A 21,562-nucleotide genomic window follows, 5' to 3' on the forward strand; every position below is an offset into this window, starting at 1 on the left:
CTGGCTCTTTTAGGTGTAAGGTTAGTTTAATTTCTGTTAATTTCTCTCTTTATAGATGTTAACATTTGCTCTGTGGATATATAGGTGCTCCAGTGTTGATGCATTGATATTTACAATTGTTATATCCTCTTCTTTGATCGATCCCTTTATCATTATGTCCCTTTTATGTCTCATTACAGTCTTGTTTTAAAGTCTATTTTGTCTAATATAGGGATTGCTACTCTGGTTTTTTTTCCCCCCCCCCTTGTATTTGCATGGAATGTTTTTCCATTGCTTCACTTTCAGTTTGTATGTGTCTTTAGGTCTGAACTGAGTCTCTTGTAGGCAGCATGTAGCTGGGTCTTGTTTTTTTTTTAACCATTGCATCACCCTATGTCATTTGATTAAAGCATTACCATGTATATTTAATCATTGATAGGTATGTAATTATTGCTATTTTGTTCATTGTTTTACAGTTGTTTTTATCATTCTTCTCTGTTCCTTTCTTCTTCTCCTGGACTCTTTCTTGTGATTGATGGCTTTAGTGTATCTATTATAGGGTTTTGCTTTGCGTTTACCATGAAGTTCATATGTAACACTTTAAGTGAATACTAGTCTATTATGTTGATAGTCACTTAAATTTGAACATTTCGAAAAGGAACTTTTTAGTCCCACCCTCCATATTTTATGATTACATAGTCATTTTTATTGTGAGTCCCCTTAACTAATGTTTTGGATATATTTTATTTTACTACAAGTGATTGCACTACTGCCTTTACTTATGTTTGCTTTTACTCATGAATTTTTTTCCTTTCATACGTTTTTTACAACTTTTTTTTTGTCCCTTTAACATTTCTTATACGGCCAGTGTAGTGGCAATAACTCCTTTAACTTTTGTTTTGGAAACTCTTTACCTTCCCTTCAATTCTGAATAGAAGTCTTTCCAGGTAGATTATTGTTGAATATTTTTCCTTTCATTACTTTAAATATATCATGACACTTTCTTGTGCCCTGCAAAGTTTCTGCTGAAAAACCAGTTGATAGCCTTATGAAGTTTCCCTAGTTACTTCTCTCTCTGCTTAAAAAAAGACTGAACTTTGACATTTTTATTACTGTGTGTCATTGGGTTCATCTTGTTTTCAACTTTAGGTGCTTTATCCTAAACCTGGATATCTGTTTGCTTCCCGGGGTTATGGAAGTTTTCAATTGTTGCTTCAGATAAGTTTTCTCCCTTTCTCTCTTCTCCTTCTGGAATCTCTGTAATTCAAGCATTTGTTCTTTTGATGTTGCTCAAGAGACATCTTATCCTATCCTCATTTTTTAAAATTCTTTTTTTCTCAGGGTGCCTAGCTGGTTTAGTTGGTAGTTTGTGACTCTTGATTTCAGGGTTGAGTTCCAAGCTCAACTAGCTTTGTTGATCTGTTCTACTATTTTTTTTTCTGTCATTGATTTTTGGCCTAATCTTTATTATTTCCCTTCTCATGCTGGATTTAGGCTTTGTGTTTGGGTATAGGGATTACTTTAAGAAAATAATAAAATCTTAAAATTCTTTTTTCTTTTTGCTATTTAGCTCAGGTGTTCTCCATTACCCTGTCTTCCAGATGTCTGCTTTGTTCTTCTGCATCCTCTCATCTGTTGATTTTTTCTAGTGTTTTTCATTTAGATTATTATGTTCTTAAACTGTGGCCCCTTTTATGTTTCCCTTTGTTGAAGTTCAAAGTTCATCTACTATTCTCTCTAGTCTATTGAACATCTTCATGACCATCACTCTGAACTGTCAGGTAGATTGGTTATCTACCTTTTATTTCTTTTTTTGAGGTTTTTATCTTGTTTTTTCATTTGCAGCATATTCTTCTGTCTCATTTGGCTCAACTTTGTGATTGTTTCTATAAATTAGGCAGAAAAGCTACTTCTCCTAAACTAAGAGGAATGGTCTTGTTTATGGGCATCTCATCCCTTGTGTATGTTGTGCCTGTGACTCTGGCTGGTTATGGGTTGGGGGTTCCAGAGCACTCTGGTGGGCCGAAGCTGAAGTGGGTGTGGGCAGGGGTGGTCTTGGGATTCTCCCTACAGTCGGTGCTCTGGAGGTACTACTGACACTGAAGTGGGTGCAGGCCCGGGTGTTCCAGGGTGCTCAGTTCAGGGACTGAGCTGAGGTGTACATCTATGCCAGGGGTACCTTAGCAAGTTGTCTGGAGCCAAACAGGGTGTTCCAGGGTGCTTCACAGCTATGTCACCATGGCAGGATGGCTATAACTGCAGTGAGCACTGACCAGGGCTGTCCCGATGTGTGGTACGCTGGGGCTGCCTCAGAGGGTTGGCCTAGGCTGATGTGGGCTAGGGCTCCAGGGCTCACTGAGACAGGCCAGCTACAGCCCAGACTTGCCTCCATCCACACTATCAAGGCACTTGCCAGCTCCTGTTACCCAGTGAGGGTTCTATGACTGGTTCTTTTATATTCTAGTTGCCCTTTTAAACAAAGGCTTTTTTTCTTTTTCTTTTTCTGCACTTCAGGGCAGACAAATTTGTTCATAAGCCCTCAGTACTATCCACTCCCTGCCACTGCAGTTCGCAGAGTTGGTACAGGGGTTCCCTTCCTTACTGTGCCTCTGTCTCTCTTGCCATTCTCTGTGTGGTTTCTTTTATGGTGAAGAAGCTGCCGGTCAGCCCTCAGGTCATCTTCAGGAGAAGTTGCCCTATAAATAGGTGGGTTCAGTGTCTTCTTACATCACCATCTTGGACTAGAACCAGTAGTGTTTTTCAAGTGTTTTATATCGTATTGATTTTCTGCCAGGTTCTATTGGTTATTGAGAATGGAATATTTAAATCCTAAGTATAACTGTAGATTTCTCTTTGCAGTCTTGTCTTACTTCTTGTGTTTTGAAACACTGTTGATAGGTGTGTAAACATTTAGAGTTATGTCTTCTTGGTGAAATGACCTCTTTATCATTAGAAAATGACCTTTATCCCTGGTAATATTCTTGCTCTACAGTATACTTTGTGTGATATTAATAGCACCTCCATCAAAAATTTTAGTAGTATTAGCAAGGTTTTTATTTTTACATTGTTTTATTTTACTTATTGGTGCCTTTGTATCTAAAGTGAATTTCTTATAGACAGTGTACAGTTGACTCTGGGCTTACCTTTTTGGATTTTCACACTCTTCCTGATTTGGTCCCCATAAGTCCTCACTGTATTGTTAACTCAAATAATTTTGCTGTTTCTTTGTGTTTTAGCCATTTAAAAAATTTGCTCTGAGAAGGAGAGTAGGTCTGAATTCTCTAATGCCAGTTTTTTTTTTTTAAGATTTTATTCATTTGACAGAGAGATATCACAAATAGAGAGGTAGGCAGAGAGAGAGGAGGAAGCAGGCTCCTTGCTGAACAGAGAGCCCGATGCGGGGCTCAATCTCAGGACCTGGAGATCTCACGACCTGAGCCGAAGGCAGAGGCTTTAACCCACTGAGCCACCCAGGCTTCCTCTAATGCCAGTTTTTCCATCAGTCAATTAGTCAAAAAATATTTATCAAGTACCTAGTATGTGACATTTTTGGGGTACCAGGGATATAGTGGTAAGCAAGTCAAAGGTCTCTGGCCTCAATAGGCTCCCATTCTAGTGGCGAAACATGTTCCTTCTTCTCTCTATACTGATTTGAAAGCAATTATTGTAAAATATGTATTCTTTAAGCAAATGCTACTTTTAGAGAGCTTCCTTTGGAGCTTCCATACTCTTCCATAATGGACTTTTTCTGCCCCAGGCAGAATTGGAGGGTCACTTCAAAGTTTGCCCAAAATCTTCCGGGAGGATTTTAGAAGAATGAGCCTAAGGGAGTGGGGGTGGTTCTAACACTTAAGAGATGACTGTAAGTTCACCACACAGCGCACAGATGGGGAAGTGACACTAAAGAGTATGTTATGTCTTTTCTATCCCCTACAGATACTCAGGAACCAGCCCCTGACATAGAAAATGAGTCATGGGATACCCCTGGACCATGGCCACCTTCCAGCCACCCTCAATTACTAAAACTTTCAGATATCCAAACTCCCTCTGTGTCACAGAAGCCCCCAAGCATGAGGCCCTCAGACCAGCACTACCCCTCCAAGGAGGATATGAAACCACCAGTGACCCCACAAGGGGAAGGTCAAGCCACCGATATCCCCCAAGGAGATCTAACTACCAGTGTCCCCCAGGGGGGAGATCAAACCACTGGGGTCCCACAGGGGGAAGATCAAACCACCAGTATCCCCCAGGGGGAAAGTCAAACCACCAGCATTCCCTAAGAAGAACATCTAACCACCAATGTTCTCCCCCAGGGGCGTCATCCGACAGACCCCCTCCACTGAATCACATTGGCCCCCTGCCACAGAAACCCTGGGATTTACAGTGCCCACCAACGAGGCCTCCATCCTGAAAATCCCAGGAGACCCCCATCGTTAAATCCTCCTGCCAGGAATCCTTTTCTATAGCGTATTCCTTTTCTAGCATGTCCTCCTTCTCCTACAGGATGCCTTTGGAGAAAATTTAGTCATACCTTGCCTTCTCCTCCCTCTTCCTCTCTGTGCGTAAGTGTGGTGACGGTGGGGAGTAGTCAAGAAAGGAGTGCAGAAGGGCCATTGAGGCTTTCAGGACGACCATTTTGGTCTAGTGCCTTCCATAAAGAATGCATCTCAAGGGGGAGGGGAACAAGGGAGTTGTGGTCTTGGAGCTGGAGCTAGTTCTCTGATGTTACAGGGTTTCTCATCCTAACCCTTCGTGGTACTCCCTGCTAAAGGAATGGCTTTGTGCACATCAGCATGGGAATAAAGGCAACCTCTCGGGAACCAAGAAAGTAAATGATGTATTATTTGGACCCCTGTGTCATCACTCAGGCTGACAGAGACTAGGGGGTGAGTGTAAAATGCCATCCTGAGTCAGTGAATGAGAAGTAGCATAGACATGATTATGAATTAGGAGGAAGAACTTCTCCTCCCCCCACCCCCATCTCACTCACACACACACACACACACACACACACACACACAGTGATCTAGTGTGCAGTGAGATCATGGGCATAATTCTGTGCCCACCCACCAGCCCTAGGCCTTGAAGGGGAACTAGAGCATAGAACAAGTATCTGGAGCCCCTTGTGTCTGAGAGCTAAATGTTAGAAGCTGTGAACTGAGTTCCATGTGACTTTTACCTATTCACACTCCTTCTCTGAGCTTCTGTATCTCCATCGATATGATGGTGTTGGGGCAGACCATCACAGTACCTTTCTTCTGGTTCAGATTGATCCTGGGCTTCCTGCAGAACCATGTAAACATTGGTGGGGCAAAGCGGTTTCCGACAGCACATGGTCACCCCAGGAAGGAGGGCTGTCTGGTTTGAGTCCTCCATTGTCACAAGCAGCCCCTCCCACACAGGTAGCCTGGGAATAGCATTCCCTGTGGAGTGTTTGGGCATCCAGATGCAGAGGACCCAGGACACTTAAGAGGATTCTGCTCTGCTGCTGTATTAGGGGACTTTTGGGGCTGATCAGAAACATGTCCTCTTAGAGAGGATTCTCCACTGTTGCTTTTCTGGGCAGGCACTCCTCCTAGCCACAGTCTAGGAGGATGCCCCACCCCCACATGATACCTTCCCTGTCTGAAGACCCCACCCCCATACTGTCCCAGATAGCCCCACTTTCTTGTATCATCCTGGTCACAAAGTAACAATTTATAGGCACTCTCAGGACATGGGGGTTTAATCCAAAGCACCATCTGGGAACTAAGGAGATGTTTCTGACCAGATGCAAGGGTCACTCTGGCTCCACTGGCCCTACTTAAGGCCCAGAAGCTGATTCCTCCTCTAGATCCCCAGCCCCTGCACACTTAGGTCCCTACCTCTCAGACTGATATCCCAACATTTCCTCCCACCCCACCCTGGTCCCAGCCAGTCCCTTTAAGCCCCTTTCAAGTCCGCCTTCGACTCAGGCACCCCTACCCCCAAACCCAGACAAGCTTAGCCCTCCAAACACAGACAAAGGAAATACTTACACAGGCCACTCCCCCCAGGACCCTTTCTTTGTCCCATACACACCCCCACTCTCTCCCCTTCCCCCAGCAAGGACACTATAGGGTCAGAAGATGAAACACATACTTTATACCTTGAGGTGATCAGGGGAAACCAGCATAGGGGCTCAGCACTCACACTACAATATATAAAAGTAGTCTGTCTCCCCCATACCAGCTGAGGATCCTGGATGTACAGGAATTAAGCCAGTCCCTTAGGTTTCAGAATATTCTTGGTTTTGTTGGTCCCAGTACGGAGAATCAAGTTGTCCTTTTGATTCCCTGTTGCAGTGGTGCACAGAGAGTCAAAAGAGGTCACATGGTAGGACGGGTCTAAGAAAGGCATCCAAGGAGCACAGGCTCTTACAACTGGGAAGGCCACGGCAAGCTGGGACTAGAACCAACCCTTAGCAGTAGATCAAGGGGAGTTCTGCATCCCAGCAAGTCTGCCTCGCTGGAAGGAGGATAGGAAGCCAAGTTGATATAATCAGTGGTGGCCGCCTGACCCAGCCTCCCTGCCCAGATGGCAAAGTCCTCCCCCACCTGCAGAGGTAGCTGATGGGCCCAAGCCAGCACCACCTCCCTCACTGTTCACTTGCCACTCCTGGAGCCCCGCTGTTTGCTCATGGCTGTGAGCATCTGACTAATATAGGAAGTCAGGAGGTCATCCATCTTGTAGCCCTGGAAACAGGAGCAAGAAGATAAACAGAGCAAAAAGTGTGACAGGATCAGCGCACTGAGACCCAGAACACTTCCAGGAAACTGCAGAGGGCAGAGCCCTGGACAAAGGAGAATCCTGTCCTACTCTGGACTCAGTCTCCCCTGAAGGGATGGACACATCCCACCAGATCTCTAAGGTTCTAAGTTGTTAGGACCCCACGTGAAGGCCCTAGCTTATAGATCTCTTAAATACTACTGACTCTAAAGGCTCTACCAGTTGAGCCATGCCTTTGAAGTTCGGCTCAGTTGAAGAAACCTCATTGCTAATGTGTCCACTGTTGAACTCAGGGGCTAAAGTCTCAGTCCCCAGATTAGTACTAAAGTCACTCAACAAATAATTATTAAATGAGGGGTCTGTTCCTCAGCCCCAAATTATGCCCCTTTCCCAGACCTAAGCTGAGCCTCAAAGGGACCTGACGTTGGCCCAATCTGACCCTTGATCCCAATCTCAAGCCAAGCCAGGCACTCTCTTGTCTGTTCTGGAGACAGATGATAGCTGGAGCTGTAGGCAAAGCAGGGAAGGCCACCAGGCCTAAACAGAAGAGCTCTCACCAGTGATGTCTCACAGAGCAGTTTGCTCCCACGCACCAGGTTCCCAATGGTGATGTGGAAGTAGGTGTTGCCACTGCTCCAGTTGGAGATCTTGGTGAAGGGATGAGTGGTCAAGATGTCCTGGGGAAGCAGAGAAAGTCTGAAGCTGTATTGTCTGGACCCTCCGGCCTCACTTCACTGAGTTCTAGCTCACAGACACCACCCACTGGAAAGGCCTTGGGCCCTCAGACAAGATAAGGAGCAAGAAGATAGAAGACAGCTCTGCCATGGAGCTGCTGGGGGAAGCAGATACCTCTGGCCTCCTTGCCTCATTTGGGGCCAGATGGTGGGACACCCAGGGAAGTCTGGGAGGCTTTGGGGCATGTGGAGCTGGAACTGGAAATTGGAGAGGCTGGAAGAATCTGCAACAGTGATCATGAATGAAGAGGTCCTGAGGAGGAAGAAGGTGACAAGGACAGCCTCTGGAGCATGATATGTGTGGGTGGAAAAGAATCCCATTAAAGTATGTGAGAAGAACGACCAAGAGAGATAAGAGAAAAACCAGGAATGTGGGGCACAGGAGCACAAGCAGAAGGTGGTGGCCAGTGGTCCAGTTGTATCCTTCCTGGGTATGTAGTAGGACTGTGCTTCCTGATTCCCTTGGTGAGGACTGCTCTGGCCCATGGATGTGAGCAGTGGTTATACCCTGCCCCCCTCCCCTGTCAGCATGCAGCCTGCCATCCTGACCAACAGGGACAGAGAGCACTGTTGAAGGAAGGGGTGGTTGATAGGGTCCAGTGATGCTTACAGGCCAAGTACTAAAAAGTTCAGTGGACTGAGTAGTAAGGCATTGGCTAATAACTCTAAGAGAGCAGTTTTGATGGAGCAGGCAAGGAAATGGTCAAAGCAAACACAGCCTCTCAAGATGGATGGCCAAGAAGGCAGATCAAGTGAGGATGGTGGCTGGCAGGGGCTCTTTGGGGGTTGGGTACTGAGACGGTTGTTAGAGGTACAGGCAGAGAAGTCCACTTCCCTACCCCTGCTCTCCCCTGTCAGTGCTCACCTTGGTTCTGGGATCGATGAGGCTGACCCCGTACTTATTGATGGCAATTAAGAGGATCTCAGGGAAGTTTGGCTCCGTAGTTTGCTAGCAAAGAGAGCCAGAAACCATCAGCTCTAGCTGGGGCAGCCCAGAGCAGGAAAAGCTGAGTGCTAGGACTAAGTTGCCCTCTCTTGCTGCCTGCTTGATGCCAGGCATGTAGCAGAGCTGGCAACCCTGCCACAGCCTCATGGTTCCCACCTCTGCTGGGCCTTCAGTGCCACCCAGGTCCCTTTATGGGTCCCCAAATGACCCCATCCCCCACTCTTCCTGGTGACAGTTTATCCCTTCACTCCTGCTCCTCTAGGAGTCTGGGCTATCTCCTCTGTCAGCCCAAATGCCTTTCATATTTAAAAACCCTTTCTGAACCCTACCCCTGCCTCCCCCTTATCTCTGTGCCTCCCTCTCTTCCTTGCACAGCCAGACTTCTCAAAAGGCCCCCTTCCAAGATATGTAACCAAGCCATCCCCTCCTCTCCGTCCTGACCTATCCCCACACTTCTCCTGCCAGCCTGTCCACCATTTTCCTGCCTCACCCCTGCCTCTCAGCCCCACACCCACCCCACCCTGCAGTCAGAGTGCATTTCTGGCCCCATCAACACTGTTCAGAACCCTCCAGGTCAGCCACCACCTGCAGGAGGAAACCCAACTCCCTTGCCTGTTTGCCAAGCTGCCTCACCACAGTCTGTGTGCCTCATAGCCTACACCCATCTGTACTCAACCACTTGCACTTCCTGTGCTCTTGCTAGGCCCTCTGCCAGGAGCTCTCCCCAGGGTCTTCCAGGAAAATGCAGGTGTTGCCCCTCAGCCTTCAATGTCTGGGTAGGCCTCTGAGACTCCCCCCACCTTGATGGGGGCTCCCCCTTGTCACACACGGCACAGTTCATTCTCCATTACCTATCTGCCTCCCCTCCCAGGCTGAGCTCCTGGTGGTTCCTCATGTCCCCAGGCTGAAACACCTAGGTGGTACAAAGCTGAGGATACTTCCCTCCTTTCCTTGCCAGTGCAGGTGGCAGAGGCTGTGGCTGCTTCCCACGGTCCTGGGGAGGAGTTTCTGTGCCTTCTTGCCCCCACTCCTTGACTCCCCACACTTGAGAAGCCACCCATAACGTACCTTCACCTCAAAGAAAGCTGAACCAAAGGTGGGCCACTTGAAGATGAGCTTTAGGAAGGCTAGCTTGGCTTCCTCCTTGGACTTCCCTGCATGCTTGTTGAAGTAGGCGACGATAGACTGCCGGGGGAGCATGGGTCAGAGGCCTCTCCCGTCACTCCTATCCCACCTGCACTGTTAACTGTCATGGGCCCTGGGGGTCCTGGAGGCCAGGAAGGGTTCACCTCTTATCCCAGTTAATGGAATCCTGATCTCCCTTCCCTCCACGCCCTTCCCTAAGCAAGTAGACCAAAGAGTATCAAGTGCAATCAGGTCACCATGGTAACCAGGATAGAACAGATTCCTCCCAAGCAGCCAGGTGAGTCCTTTGCCTGGAAGACTGGATACTAAAGCAAGTAGAAGGGAAGATGGGAAAGTGTCACCCTCATGCACAGGGGCCACAAGAGAGACTTCCTTGGGCTGCTGGCCAGCACCTTCCCCCTGACCCGTGGGGGGCCCAGAGACCCATTCAGCAGTGTCCCTAGTCCTGCTGCCTCCTCCATACTCACCCGCTTCCAGTCATCAGGGGAGATCTGCCGGATGAGGTCCTGGGGCACCAGCTCCCGTAGTAGCTTGGGGATACTGGGGAAGTAGGACTTGTCCTCCTCGAACTTGACCCTGTAGATCAGGGCCCCCAGCTGTAGCACTTCCTCCCGCGTGCACTTGTGGTAGCCCCGGAGGTATTTGGGCAGCTCCTGCCAGGGCAGAGTTGGGCGTAGGTGTGCAAGGAACTGGAGGAAGCAGGTGCCCCCCAACCCCCCCACACCAGCCTGAGCCAGCTCCATGGCCTTACCCCACATTTGGGCCTCCTTCTCTCCCCAGCCTCAGCTGACACTGTGCCCCCAGGGAAGACGGCACAGCACAGGGAAGGAGTCATGCCTGCACAGATGCAGCCCGTTACAGTTAGAAAGCAAAGCCACGTATGAATATTCTTTCCTCTCCCTGTATTTCAGCGAGTGACCAGCTGAAGAACCTGAGACTGTTCCACACCCCTAACCTTCTAAGCCTGTCCTTCCTTGAGAAAAGCCTCTCAGGCTGGCCTCCTCCTCCCATTGTATTCCCTGGAGACTGGCTGGTTTCATCAGCAGCACCAGGTCTTCCCCACTTTGAACTTCCAGACCCAGAAACAGAGTAACAGAGGATGAAGAGTGGACCAAAAGCAAAGATGAAGCTTCTAAAGGGCCAACACTGCCCACAGCCTCACAACTGTCTCACCCACTCTTTGAAGCACAGGGAAACTGAGGCTGACCTAAGGACACACTGCAGATTAGAAACCTGAGTCAATTATTACCCATTTACCTTTTCATCTACTCACCCACCTATCTACCCATCCATACCCATCCGTCCACCAAGATGGTTCCACCTACCCACATCCACTTCCCACCTATTCATTCACTGAGTCCCTGCCTATTCACCCGTCCACCAAGCTGACACAGACTCGTTGAGCATCTACTATGAGCCAGGCTCTTTAAGCAACAACATATATCCTCCCTACTCTCATAGAACTTGTAGTTGTAGTCCAGAACAACCATCCCCCCAAATCAATGTATAATTATCATCTTTGATGGAATCTTCTCTGTGCTATAACAGCATATAACTAGTTAAACTGATCTAGTCTTGGGAAGACAGAAGACCTCCCTTATGATTGAAAAAACATCTAAAAGCTCTGTAGGTGAAGGAAAGAACCTATGGAAGAGCTTCCCAAAAGAGAGAATGTTAAAAGGCCTCCCTAGCACACCTGAGAACATGAACAATGGGGTGCTGGATATAAGATAAGGTAGCAGAAGTAGCTAGTGGCACCCCCATGCAGGGCCACAGTCAGGATTTAGGTTTCTACCTTGGGAGCCATGGGAAGCCACTGAGAGGGGTCCTGAAAGCATGATGACCTCCTGTGGAGAATGGACTCAAAGAGGGTAAAAATGGACAGGGGAGGTCAGGGGAAATGTTACTAGCTTCATCTAGACAAGAAAAGACGATGCACTGACCAGAGTGGGTACAGGTGGTAATGGAGAGATGTGGATCGTTTTAAGAGAGATTTGGAAGGTGAAGTCATCAGGTGAATGATTTGGGACAGGGGAAAGTGGGGAGAGGGAGTTGTGTGGCTAATGTGGGTTTCTGCCTTAGGGGAACTGATAGCTGACATTCATGTTGCCAGTCACTACATGGGCACTGTGGGGAGAGGCGGAGCTCACGTGTGAAGGAGTCTTGCAGACTCCCAGGTCAAGGTTCTCTTTACTCTAGTAGCCACCAGCCCTGTCTCCTCCAGCCTTCCCAGCATCCTCATCCGTTTGCCCCACAGGTAAATGGTAAAGGTAAATGGGCTAGCCCAGAAAAGGTTGCCAAGTCTGCCATTGTGAAGACACAGAAGCAAACCCCAGTTCCACCAGCCCTGTCATCATAATTACGTCACTTAGTCTCTCTGCGTCTCAGTTTCTCCCTCTATAAAATGGGAACAATATGCCTGCTTATTGGGGTTTGCTGGAAGGGCAAAATGAGTGAAAAGTGCCAGATACAGAAGAGAGGGCTCCCCGCTGCTGCCAGCCAGGCTTCCCGCAGGCACATGCTTGTGCTGGAAAGGGTTTGCAGATTCACACAGGCCTCAGATACACCCAGATACAACAGCAGATCCTGGAATTAATTCAGAGGACAGAATTCAGAGGACCCTCATCGAGAGAAGGGTGTGAACAGGTGGGGATTAAGAGCTCAGAAGAAAGTACAAGGCCCTGAGGAAGAAGAAGAGTGTGAGGTGGAGCCAGTCCCGAGGATCCCAGCAGGAATCTCTTGGGGGCCTTGTGGTTATAGACCTCTCTCCTGGCAAGGACAGGAGTGCATGGAGGCAGCCACCGCAGAGAGGGGCGAGGGGGTTCACCTGGTAATAGTGGAAGATGGAATCGGCCATTGGGTCCTTCCCAGGCACTGTGGTCGTCCACAGCTTCTTCATGAAGAACACCTGGTAGGTGAGCGAGGGCACAATTCCTGTGGCAGAAGGTGGGCGGTCACCCAGGGGGTCCCAGCATAGAGGGTCACCAAGCACCAGCCCTGGAGGAGGCCAGAGCTCAGGTCCCACCCAGGTGGACCTTGAAGTATGGCTCTGAGCCAGCACCTGCCCCATTCCGGGCCTCATGTGATCCCAGGACCTGGCCTCACGTTACCATCCTTGACAGGCCTCGCTTTCTTGATCCAGTCTGTCAGGTGTCGAACAAAGTCGAAGAAGAAGTCATTCTCAGGGACACTGATGACCTAGGGACATGTGCATTGCAGTCCACTCATTTTAGTTCCAGCAGTACTGAATTTTCTCACTCTCCCACCCAAGGTCCTCCTGGTTGCTCTTCTTACAGCCAGAAGGGGTGTCCTGCCCTGCCCTGACTGTGCCTATTGAATGTCTCCAGAACACAGCATACTTCCTGCCCAGAGTGACAGTCATTCCATTTGTCATTCAGCAAAGACTGACTACATGCCTCCCTAGACCCTGGGGAGAAGACCAAGAATGGGGTCTAGTCCCCCCTTGGACATTCTGCAGCATCCATGACCTGCTCCTCCCACAGGCTCCAAGCTCCTCTGGGTCCAGGATCTCACTGAGATCCTCTCCAGGTCCCCCACGTCTGGCATGGGGACAGTTGTGAAATGAGACAGACATGGGTGCACGGGAAACTGTGGGTAAGCCCCTGATCTACCTGATGTGGTGAGGGAAGCCTTCCCACAAGAAGAGGTTCTAAAACTGGGCCCTTGACCTCCATGGACACAGAAGCAGGGGAGAACGGTATGTTATGGTGACAGGGGCCTGTGCCTTGGAGTCTGACCTGCTTGGGTCTGCATCCTTGCTGTGGGACTTTGGATGAGTTACTTAACATTTCTGAGTCCAGGTTTTGTGATCTGTTAGGTGAGGGATAATCACCCTCCTTTCAAGGGTTATTTCGACAATTAATCGGTCTCAGCAAGGCTGCCGAAGGACCAGTCAAATCAAATCTGGAAGTACATGTGTGTTGTGGCAGAGTGCTGAGCCTCGTGTATCCAGAACATAAAGTACCACATGGCTCCCAAGAGTTTCGAGGCCGTGCTCTGCTATGCACCAGAAGAGCAAGATTTGAAGGAAGCTGCTATAAGTAAGGGGACATAAGGAGAGGGACCCCGATGCCACATGCAAGCACAACTCTCTCCTCTCCTCTCCTCCCTCCCCCATTCTCTCTCCCCTCCCTGCTGCCCCACAAGCTCCTAGCTCCTATAGCCCAAGCAAATGTTCCAACAGACAGACTGACAGTGGCCTAATAGGAAGCCAGGGATCCACAACCCACCTTGTCTGCAATTTTGACAAAGAGGCTGAATCCCTCTGAGGACTTGAGGAGCAGCCGGGCTGCGATGTTCTGGCAGAAGTCTTTGGCCTTAGTGCTGGACTCCACCTCAAAGGCCTGAGGAGTGTTGGGAGAAGAAGCAGTTACTTGGCTCTAGCAAGGCCTCTGCTGGGGCCCCCTGCATCCCTCTGTCTGTGCCTGCAACTATAATTGAGCCCCTTCCTGTCACCTCCCATCCTCTCCCCTCCCCTCCCATGGAGGCCACCCTCCAAGAGAGGGGTTTTCCCATGGGTCTAGAGCTGGGCATGGCATTTAAGAAAAGGAAGAAGTCAACTCCTGTCTGGACCTTCCCAGATTGTGTCCTCCCCACCCCCCACACAGACTTGACCTCTGCTTCCAGGGTTCTGGGCCTGGCTATGCAAGCATGGGGGTGAGGGGCAGGGGGCACAGATGGGCAGGGTGTTTGGGAGGAGAGAGGCTGGAGGAAGAAGAAAGCAAATTTCAGAAAGGGAGGAAAAAGGAGAGAGGGGAAGGAGCCTGGGGTGGAGGTTAGGGCACTGCTTCATTTAACCTTCCACTGGAAGGACAGGAAAGGATTTCTTGATTTGTTGTCCTTGTCACTGGAATCCTATTATGGCATTTCCGAGTTTTTAGTCTCTAAAGTTTTTAAAACTGCTTTTTAAGCTAGAAGTTTCAGTGCTGGACTCATTCCTCTGAATGAGACCCTGTGCTCAGATGGAGCGGGGAGCAGCAGTCAAGCAGCAGCCTGACCTAATGGACACAATGGGAAGACAGGACCTTTGGTCAAGGAGACCCACAACCAGGCCGGTGAGGAGGAAGGAAGGGGCCTGCAGGGAAGTGGGCTTAGGGCAATGGGGAGGCTTGGGGGGCAGGGGGCAGGGGCAGGCGCGCCTGTGCCCAGGTACAGAGCCAGCAGAAGGGAGGTGGCACTGGCACAGACCTCAGCTCTGAGGCAGAAAGCACTTTTCTCTGAGCCAGAGACTCCTAGGAGAGAGGGAAACTGCTGGAGATAACAGGAGGTTGGACAGGGAACCCCAGGTCTCCTGACTCAGGAGTCTCTAACCCTCAGCTGAGCCCTGACTCCCCTGAGGAGCAGGAGGGTGGGGGCACATGTGGGGAAGGCAGGGGAGAGGCATCAGGACTGCTCCCTGTGTCTTCAGCCTGGCCCTCAGGAACATCCAGTGACCCAAGAAGCCAGAGGCCCTCACCTCATCGGTGTCATCAGGGAAGTAGACCTTGTGGAAAATCTGGGTGGTTTTGTGCTGAATGGCCTCCACCTCCACCAGGTGTGGGGGATACTTCCGGGACCCATTTCTGAAAACCAGGAGATGGATGGAGGAGCAGTCAGGAGGCAGCAGGTTCATTGGGCCATGGGGAGCAGGGAGCAGGGGGACCTTTGGAGCCAGACCCCAATTCTAATTTTGTCCACCACTTCCTACCAGGTGACAGTCACATAACCTCTCAGAGCCTCCAGCTCCTCAACTGTAGGATGAGAGGAGAAGAGCACCCCACCTAGGGCTGTGGAGGGGACGGAACGAGGCAGAGGATGGAGGGGGCTTTGCAGAACAGGAGGTGGGGCCCGGGGGCCTGCCTCCACAGCAGACCACAGGCCTGCCTCAGCCCCTCTGAGCAGCCAGACACCAAGTGTGTCCCGAGTGGGCACCACCTCAGGCTGGCTGGCAGCTGTGCTACCCCAGGGACATATCCCACCTGCTGTGTGGTCCCGTCCTCATCCCTAGGGGACACCAACAAGCTTGGTGTGGCTGGGAACACCTCCCAACCCCTGCCCCAAGCTCTGTGCCTGCTGCCTCCGCTCCGCGGGGCCGTACCTCAGGGCTTTCTGGAGGCGCTGCAGGCAGTCAAGGGCGAGTGGGCCGTGCTTGCGGGACTGCAGGAAGCGCTGCACGTGCGGCAGGAGGATGTTGCTGGGCGGGAAGAGGCCCGTGCACAGCCAGAGCAGCTCCCAGCCCCGTTCCTCGCTGTACCTGCCGGAAGAGGCCAGCCAGGGGTCTGAGGGCCCCAAGGAGCAGCACATCCCTCGGCTCCTCACCGTGGCAGTGTGTGCCGGCCGTGACCCAGCTCCCTGACAGCCAGAGTGCTAGTCAGAGTGCGGTGGGCCACTCCGTGAGTGGCGACACGGCCGGCCAGCCAGTGCTTGTGCCAGAATGAAAGCCAGCTGTATCAACCAAGCACTCTTGGTCCAGCTAAGATTTTGTTTCCCGGCGAGATGGAAGCAGTGTGTGATCCTTGTTCGGGCAGAAGCTCTTTAACTCATGGATTCTTGAATAGCACAGAGTTAGACCGGGCCCTGGGCTCCCTCAGGCACCACTCTGAGTCCTTGGGCCTGATAGGAGAGAAGCACAGAGGGCTTCTAGGAGGAGGTGACCTCTGATCTCAGTTTTGAAGGCTGAGGCAAATTTTGGTGCGCAGAAAAGGAGATAAATGCTGGCTGTGGTTTGGCAGCGTGAAGCTATCTGATGTAAGGTTGAGTGGTAAATTTTGTAAGAGAGGCAGAAAATGGCAAAGCTGAGGAGGGAACTGGGGATCTGGGCATAAGGGTGGGGCTTCTCTCAGTCTCTGACACTTAGCATGGGCCTGAAGTCCCCTTCCTGCCGAGGACCGGCCAGGCAGGGAGAAAGTAACACACTCTGGGACTCAGCCCCTTCAGCTTGTGTGAGTTCTCAGCCAGAGCTTCCAGCTGCCGGCCAGCAGGACACAGCCTGTGCCAGGCTGAGACACAGGCTCATGGGCAGAACCTGCAGGCTGACAGTGGAGTCTGGGCTGGGAAGAGGTGTCAAGAGGAGGTTCGGCAGTGAGTGGCAGGAAGTTTAGGAGGAGCTGGTGCTATTAAACTTGGACCGATTCTGAGGGTGCAGTCACCACCTCTTGGTTCTTGACCTCGGGCCTTGAGGCAGAGGAGGGACGTGAGGGGGCCCAAGGGAAGCTTCCTGTCCTGAGTGAGGAAGGACTGCTGCCAGGTGGGCCAGCTGCTGCCTCAGGAGGGAAGGTGCTCCCTGTCATGTGTGAGCACTAGTGGGGGAAGACGTCCCTCACCCGCCACCACTCCCACCCACCTGATGTGGTTGTCGGTCAGCTGCTTCAGGATCTGCACGTACACCTCATCCTTCAGGGGCTCAGCCTTTAGGGCACCCTCAAAGATCTGGTCAGTGAGCTCATTGACCGAGCGCGTCCTCTTGGATGGGTAGTCGCCCATGTACTTGAGCACGGGTGGGGAGCCGTCAAGGAAGGGCTTGCAACCAGTGGGAGCAGGGGGTGGGGGACACTGACCCAGCAGGCCACACTCTTTAACGGGGTCTGCCCCCACCCCAGTGTGTGACCCCGGGCCTCAGACTACTCACTCAGGAGATGGGCTTGACCCACCCACCCCACTCTCTATGCTGACTGCCCTCCCTCTCCTCCACTCCTCTGACCACCGCCTCACCAGTGATCCCACCTCGTCCCCACCCCACATCCAAAGTCCTCACAGCAACCAGGGCGGATGTTCCAAATCACAAATCTGACTGTGCCATCCTATCACGTAGGGGCTCCTCATGGCCTTGGGATACAGTCCAAGCTTCTTAGCGGGACTTGGGAACCCTTCATTAGTCAGCCCACATCTTCAGATTTCCTTCTAGACCTCTGCATGCTGCATCATTCTGTGATTCAGGCCATCCAGGCATGCTCATTCATCTGGAACACTCCCCACTCATCTCCCCTTTGACTGACTAGGGCCTGCTCAGTCCTCAGATCTCAGCCTCGATACCCCTTCTTCCAGGAAGGCCATCCTGCCCTCCTCCAAGCCCACATCAGTTCTGCCCCATCACAGCACAGTCCCGATCAGCATGTCTGCCTTTTTAGCTGTAAGTGCCATGAGGCCAGGGACTGGCCCTGATCACAGCTATGTCTCCATGCCTGGCCTAGCACATGACACCGTATGCATCTGTGAACCGAAGAACAGGGTCAGAGGAGACCATGGATGAGGCTGCCGCTCACACACTGTTGGTGCCAGGCAAATGGATCCACAGACCTCCACGCGGCCCACAACCCAACTAGGCCCCTCAGAAGGAAGTAGGTATCTGGATGGAAACCCTAGAGGCAGGGGCCTAGCGACCCCCCTCCCTGGAAGTCCCCTCCTTGGGGCCCATGGTGCCCACCCGCACAGGTGCGGATATCGATGAAGGCCATGCAGGCCTCCTGCGAGAGCTCCTCGCTGCCCAGGATCTTCTTAAGCAGTGCCTGCTTGAGTGGTTCCCGTGTGTGGCTCCACAGCCGGTCCTTGCCACGGGCCTTGGATACCATCACCCGGCTCAGCGTGTGCTTGGGTGGGGGCCTGACACAACACAGTTGGCACTGACCCCCAGGTTGTAAGACCCGCCCCTCTCCCACCTGTTATGGAGGCAGAAGGCCCTACTCTTTCTGTTGCACAAACTGACTTGGGGTGAGTCATCAGCCCTCCCTGGACCTTACATTCTCAGCTAGAAAGCCAGCCCTGCCCATCTCCATGGTCTCCTCCCCTCTGTTCCTCTCTGCTTTCTCTGCTCTGGCCTTGCTGGGTCACCCCCTATATAGCTCAGCTCAGACGCCACCTCCTCCAGAAAGCCTATCTTCCAACCCCACCCCCATCCCCCAGCATCCCCACCACAATGCTGGGCACACACAATCACAGCTGCCCAATTTTGTGCCTAGCTCCCCACCAGGACTGTGAGTTGGTGAGGCAGGCACTGGTCATGAGTGCACAGGACCCCACCTGGGATGGCCACACCACAGTTGCAATATATTAAATGAAAGAAGGACAAAATGACACAGGAAGGGTTATCTCAACAAACTGTTCCACTGCTCCCTCTGATACTGTCCCTGCCCCCAGACAGGAGCATCCCAAGGCAACCCCACCGCACAGACTACAGTAACAGAAGCCCACGGCTCACTCTCCTAGTCCCCCTCTACGCTTTCCCCATCACCTGAAATAGTCGTAGGAAAATTCCTCCAGCGTGTAGGGCTTGGCGCGCACCTCAGGCTCTGCTGTCCGCAGCTGCAAGAGGCGGATAACGTCCTGTCTCTGGTCAGGGGTCATGGTGACCAGGGCCTAGAAACCAAGAAACAGAGGAGTCTGAGGTCAGCTCTTCACCTGGGGCTCCCGGCATCAACGTGGTAAAGCTCAGAGTCATCTGGACTGGGGCTGGGGAAGATTGCCGCCATGGGGTTGACCCTCACCCCATTCTGACCCCGGGAGTCCTTTCCCTCTTTGGGATCTCTGAAGCTACTGTGGCCTCCATCATGCTGGACTCAGGATCCTTTCCTGAATATCCTGTGTCCGAAGCAGGCCAGGTCTGTCATAGAGGCTGGCTGAAGTAGGGGGATGTGGTGAGAGAACTGCCCAGTCAGCAGTGCCTAGCTCAGCAACTGCCTGCAAAGCTGGGCTCTGAGTCTTCAGGGCTGCGATCCAGAAGGGCCATGGCCTTCCTTCCCAGCTCTGCTCACAGGCAGTGCGAGGTGATGCTTCCTTTCCCCACTCTCCTCGCATCCCTCACCCCCAGCAGTTTTTCATCTGATGCAGTTTCTAGGCCCCTCACCACCTAGCACAGGTTTGACAGCTTCCCCAGCTCAAAGTTTGTGGTCCTGTGAGACCCCCAGGTCTTCTTCACAGGACCTGCAGACCATAAATCTATTATAATTCCTCACTCCATTTTACAGATATGGAAAGAAGACAAAGAGAGACCCAGAGGACACTCCTATCCATCTGCCACCCCCAAGCCACATACCACAATCTCCCGCGGTGGCAAGGTGACAGTGGGCATGACATACACGCAGTCAGTGGGGAAGTCCCCACGCTGCTTGGTCCTCTCATTGATTCCGTTGGCCCAGCCTGAGTTCATGACCTGCTCTCCTGTGTCATGGTCCAGGATGATGAGATCTCCCTTGGCAAAGCTGAGGAAACCCGACTCCTCCCCCGCTGGGAGGCAGAGGTGGGGGCAGAGAGAGAGGCTGGATTGGAACATCTTTATTTGGGTTGATGACCTATAAGCTATCTCTCCCCACTGAATAACTGAGGCCCTGCCTCTCTCATGTCTGCTTGCTGGTCACCCTGCCTCCACCTTGCCACAACCCTTCACACAGACATGGCCATTGGAAGAGGATACTCCTGTGCTCACAAGCCTTCTGTGGCTCCCCACTGCCCTGGGAAGAAAGCCCACCCTCTTCAACACGCTCACAGGGCTGCTGTGGGCTAGGTTTCCTGACTTCCTCCCCTTCGCTTCTGCCTTTCCTCCCTTTCCTCACCTATACCAGCCCAGCCACACTATCTGCAGCTCCCAGACATGCCGGGTTTTCTCCAGGCTCTGTACTGGGTCTGTCCTCTCCTCTCTGCCTCAAACACTCTGCCCACACATACCTTCTCCCTGAGCCCCAGGATGCCCGGGGGCCTCCCCTCCAGCCACCCAGAGGCTCTGGGCTTCCCTGGTCACTGCACTGTCACAGGGACCATTTCCAGCTCCTCTCCCAGCTGAGAGGAAGGCCAGAGTCCGTTTTACCTCTGTCCTTTCCAAACTCTGCCCAGAGCCTTGGAGGCCTGGGGAGGGCTCAGTGAGAGTAGCTATTACTGATGTCATCACTTGAAGGCAGTGGGTGTTTGGAGACTACTGAGGAGGAACCCCTGATATCACCTGGAGAATGTGATGGGTGGTAAGTGTGGAAGGGGCAGGAGAGGAAGACTCCCCATGGGGCACAGAAGGAGGGTGCAGAATTTGGCTTTTGGTCCAGGTGGAGCCAAGGGCATCTGGGAGGGGTAGTAATAAGCACTGGCAGTCTTGAATGCCAGGCCAAGGCCAAGGTATGTGATCTGCGTGATGCCCATGAGCCTCGGGGCCTGGCGCCCTGTGCCAGGAGCCACTCACCAGGGTTGGGGTTGTCCTGCAGGGCCACCACGTACTTAGACCTCTTTCGGAGCCCTTCCAGGAAGGTGACCACTAGGTCACGGATGTCCTCAGCGTTGCTGGAGGTAAACGTGTACTCATCCCCTTTGATGGTAGCCAGTGTGAAGCTGGGGGCTACCAGTTTCGCTCCCCTGCAGGACCAACACGGAGAACAGGGCCCAGCCGGGGTCAGTCCTGCCCAGCCCGAGTGAGGCGCAGCACAGCCCAGATCAGAGCAGCCCAGCGAGAGCAAGACACGGCACTCCCTGAAGGAGACCAAGGCCAGCCCAGTCAGACACGGCCCCGCCTGGGTGAGACATGGCTCTGCCAAAGTCACACCCGGTGCAGAGCGAGGTCTGCAGGGGCCTGGCCTAGTTCCCTTTGCCTATCTAATTCCTACTCACCCTTCAAATTTCAGCCTAGATACTCCTTCCTCCAGGTAGTCCTCCTTGCCCTCCCACAGCCCTTACCACACTGGTCCTTGCCTTCAAACAGCCCATTCAATGTCTGTCTCCTCCCTCAACTGAAGGGGGCTGCAAGAGGGCAAGACCTATGTTAGTGTCCTACGTCCCTTTGCTCAGCACAGGCCCAGCCCCAGCCCATAGCAGATGCTGCCCAGAGACATTCTCCTAAGCCAGGCATCGGGGGAGGGCTTGCTGGGAACACGAGGCTATTCCAGGAACCCCTCCCACCACTGCTCTAGTGTGCCCACACCTTTCAGTTTCCAGAGCTCTCCCACGGATGGTTACTTTGAGTCCTCACCACTGTTATTGAAGGCAAGTGTTAACAGCTCCACTTCAGGGGCAAGGACATGGACGTGAGTCCCACCTGAGC

General features: G+C 52.0%; 2 protein-coding genes across 3 annotated transcripts in view; one reads left to right on the forward strand and one right to left on the reverse strand.

Moving 5' to 3' along the window:
- GDPD4 (glycerophosphodiester phosphodiesterase domain containing 4) overlaps positions 1-4,670 on the forward strand; it is a 174,957-nt gene extending 170,287 nt beyond the window's left edge. Inside the window, exon 17 of one of the 2 annotated variants that reach the window (XM_059188225.1) lies at positions 3,916-4,670. In XM_059188225.1, coding sequence (XP_059044208.1) covers positions 3,916-4,259 — 344 coding nt within the window. In that variant the 3' untranslated portion in view covers positions 4,260-4,670. The remainder of the gene's footprint in view (positions 1-3,915) is intronic. The other variant, XM_059188232.1, reaches the window with a different exon arrangement.
- A 1,409-nt stretch (positions 4,671-6,079) lies between these two features.
- The window catches only part of MYO7A (myosin VIIA), a 63,755-nt gene continuing 48,272 nt past the window's right edge, over positions 6,080-21,562 (reverse strand). Inside the window, exons 33-47 of the mRNA XM_059188244.1 lie at positions 20,711-20,880; positions 19,580-19,770; positions 18,779-18,903; positions 17,993-18,150; positions 16,895-17,048; positions 15,650-15,805; positions 15,029-15,134; positions 13,803-13,916; positions 12,663-12,750; positions 12,380-12,486; positions 10,020-10,205; positions 9,475-9,591; positions 8,326-8,409; positions 7,284-7,403; positions 6,080-6,692 (exon numbers count right to left, since the gene is read on the reverse strand). Coding sequence (XP_059044227.1) covers positions 6,603-6,692; positions 7,284-7,403; positions 8,326-8,409; positions 9,475-9,591; positions 10,020-10,205; positions 12,380-12,486; positions 12,663-12,750; positions 13,803-13,916; positions 15,029-15,134; positions 15,650-15,805; positions 16,895-17,048; positions 17,993-18,150; positions 18,779-18,903; positions 19,580-19,770; positions 20,711-20,880 — 1,966 coding nt within the window. The 3' untranslated portion in view covers positions 6,080-6,602. The remainder of the gene's footprint in view (positions 6,693-7,283; positions 7,404-8,325; positions 8,410-9,474; positions 9,592-10,019; positions 10,206-12,379; positions 12,487-12,662; positions 12,751-13,802; positions 13,917-15,028; positions 15,135-15,649; positions 15,806-16,894; positions 17,049-17,992; positions 18,151-18,778; positions 18,904-19,579; positions 19,771-20,710; positions 20,881-21,562) is intronic.

Source organism: Mustela lutreola, chromosome 1, assembly GCF_030435805.1.
Source record: "Mustela lutreola isolate mMusLut2 chromosome 1, mMusLut2.pri, whole genome shotgun sequence".
NCBI classification, from domain to species: Eukaryota; Metazoa; Chordata; class Mammalia; order Carnivora; family Mustelidae; genus Mustela; species Mustela lutreola.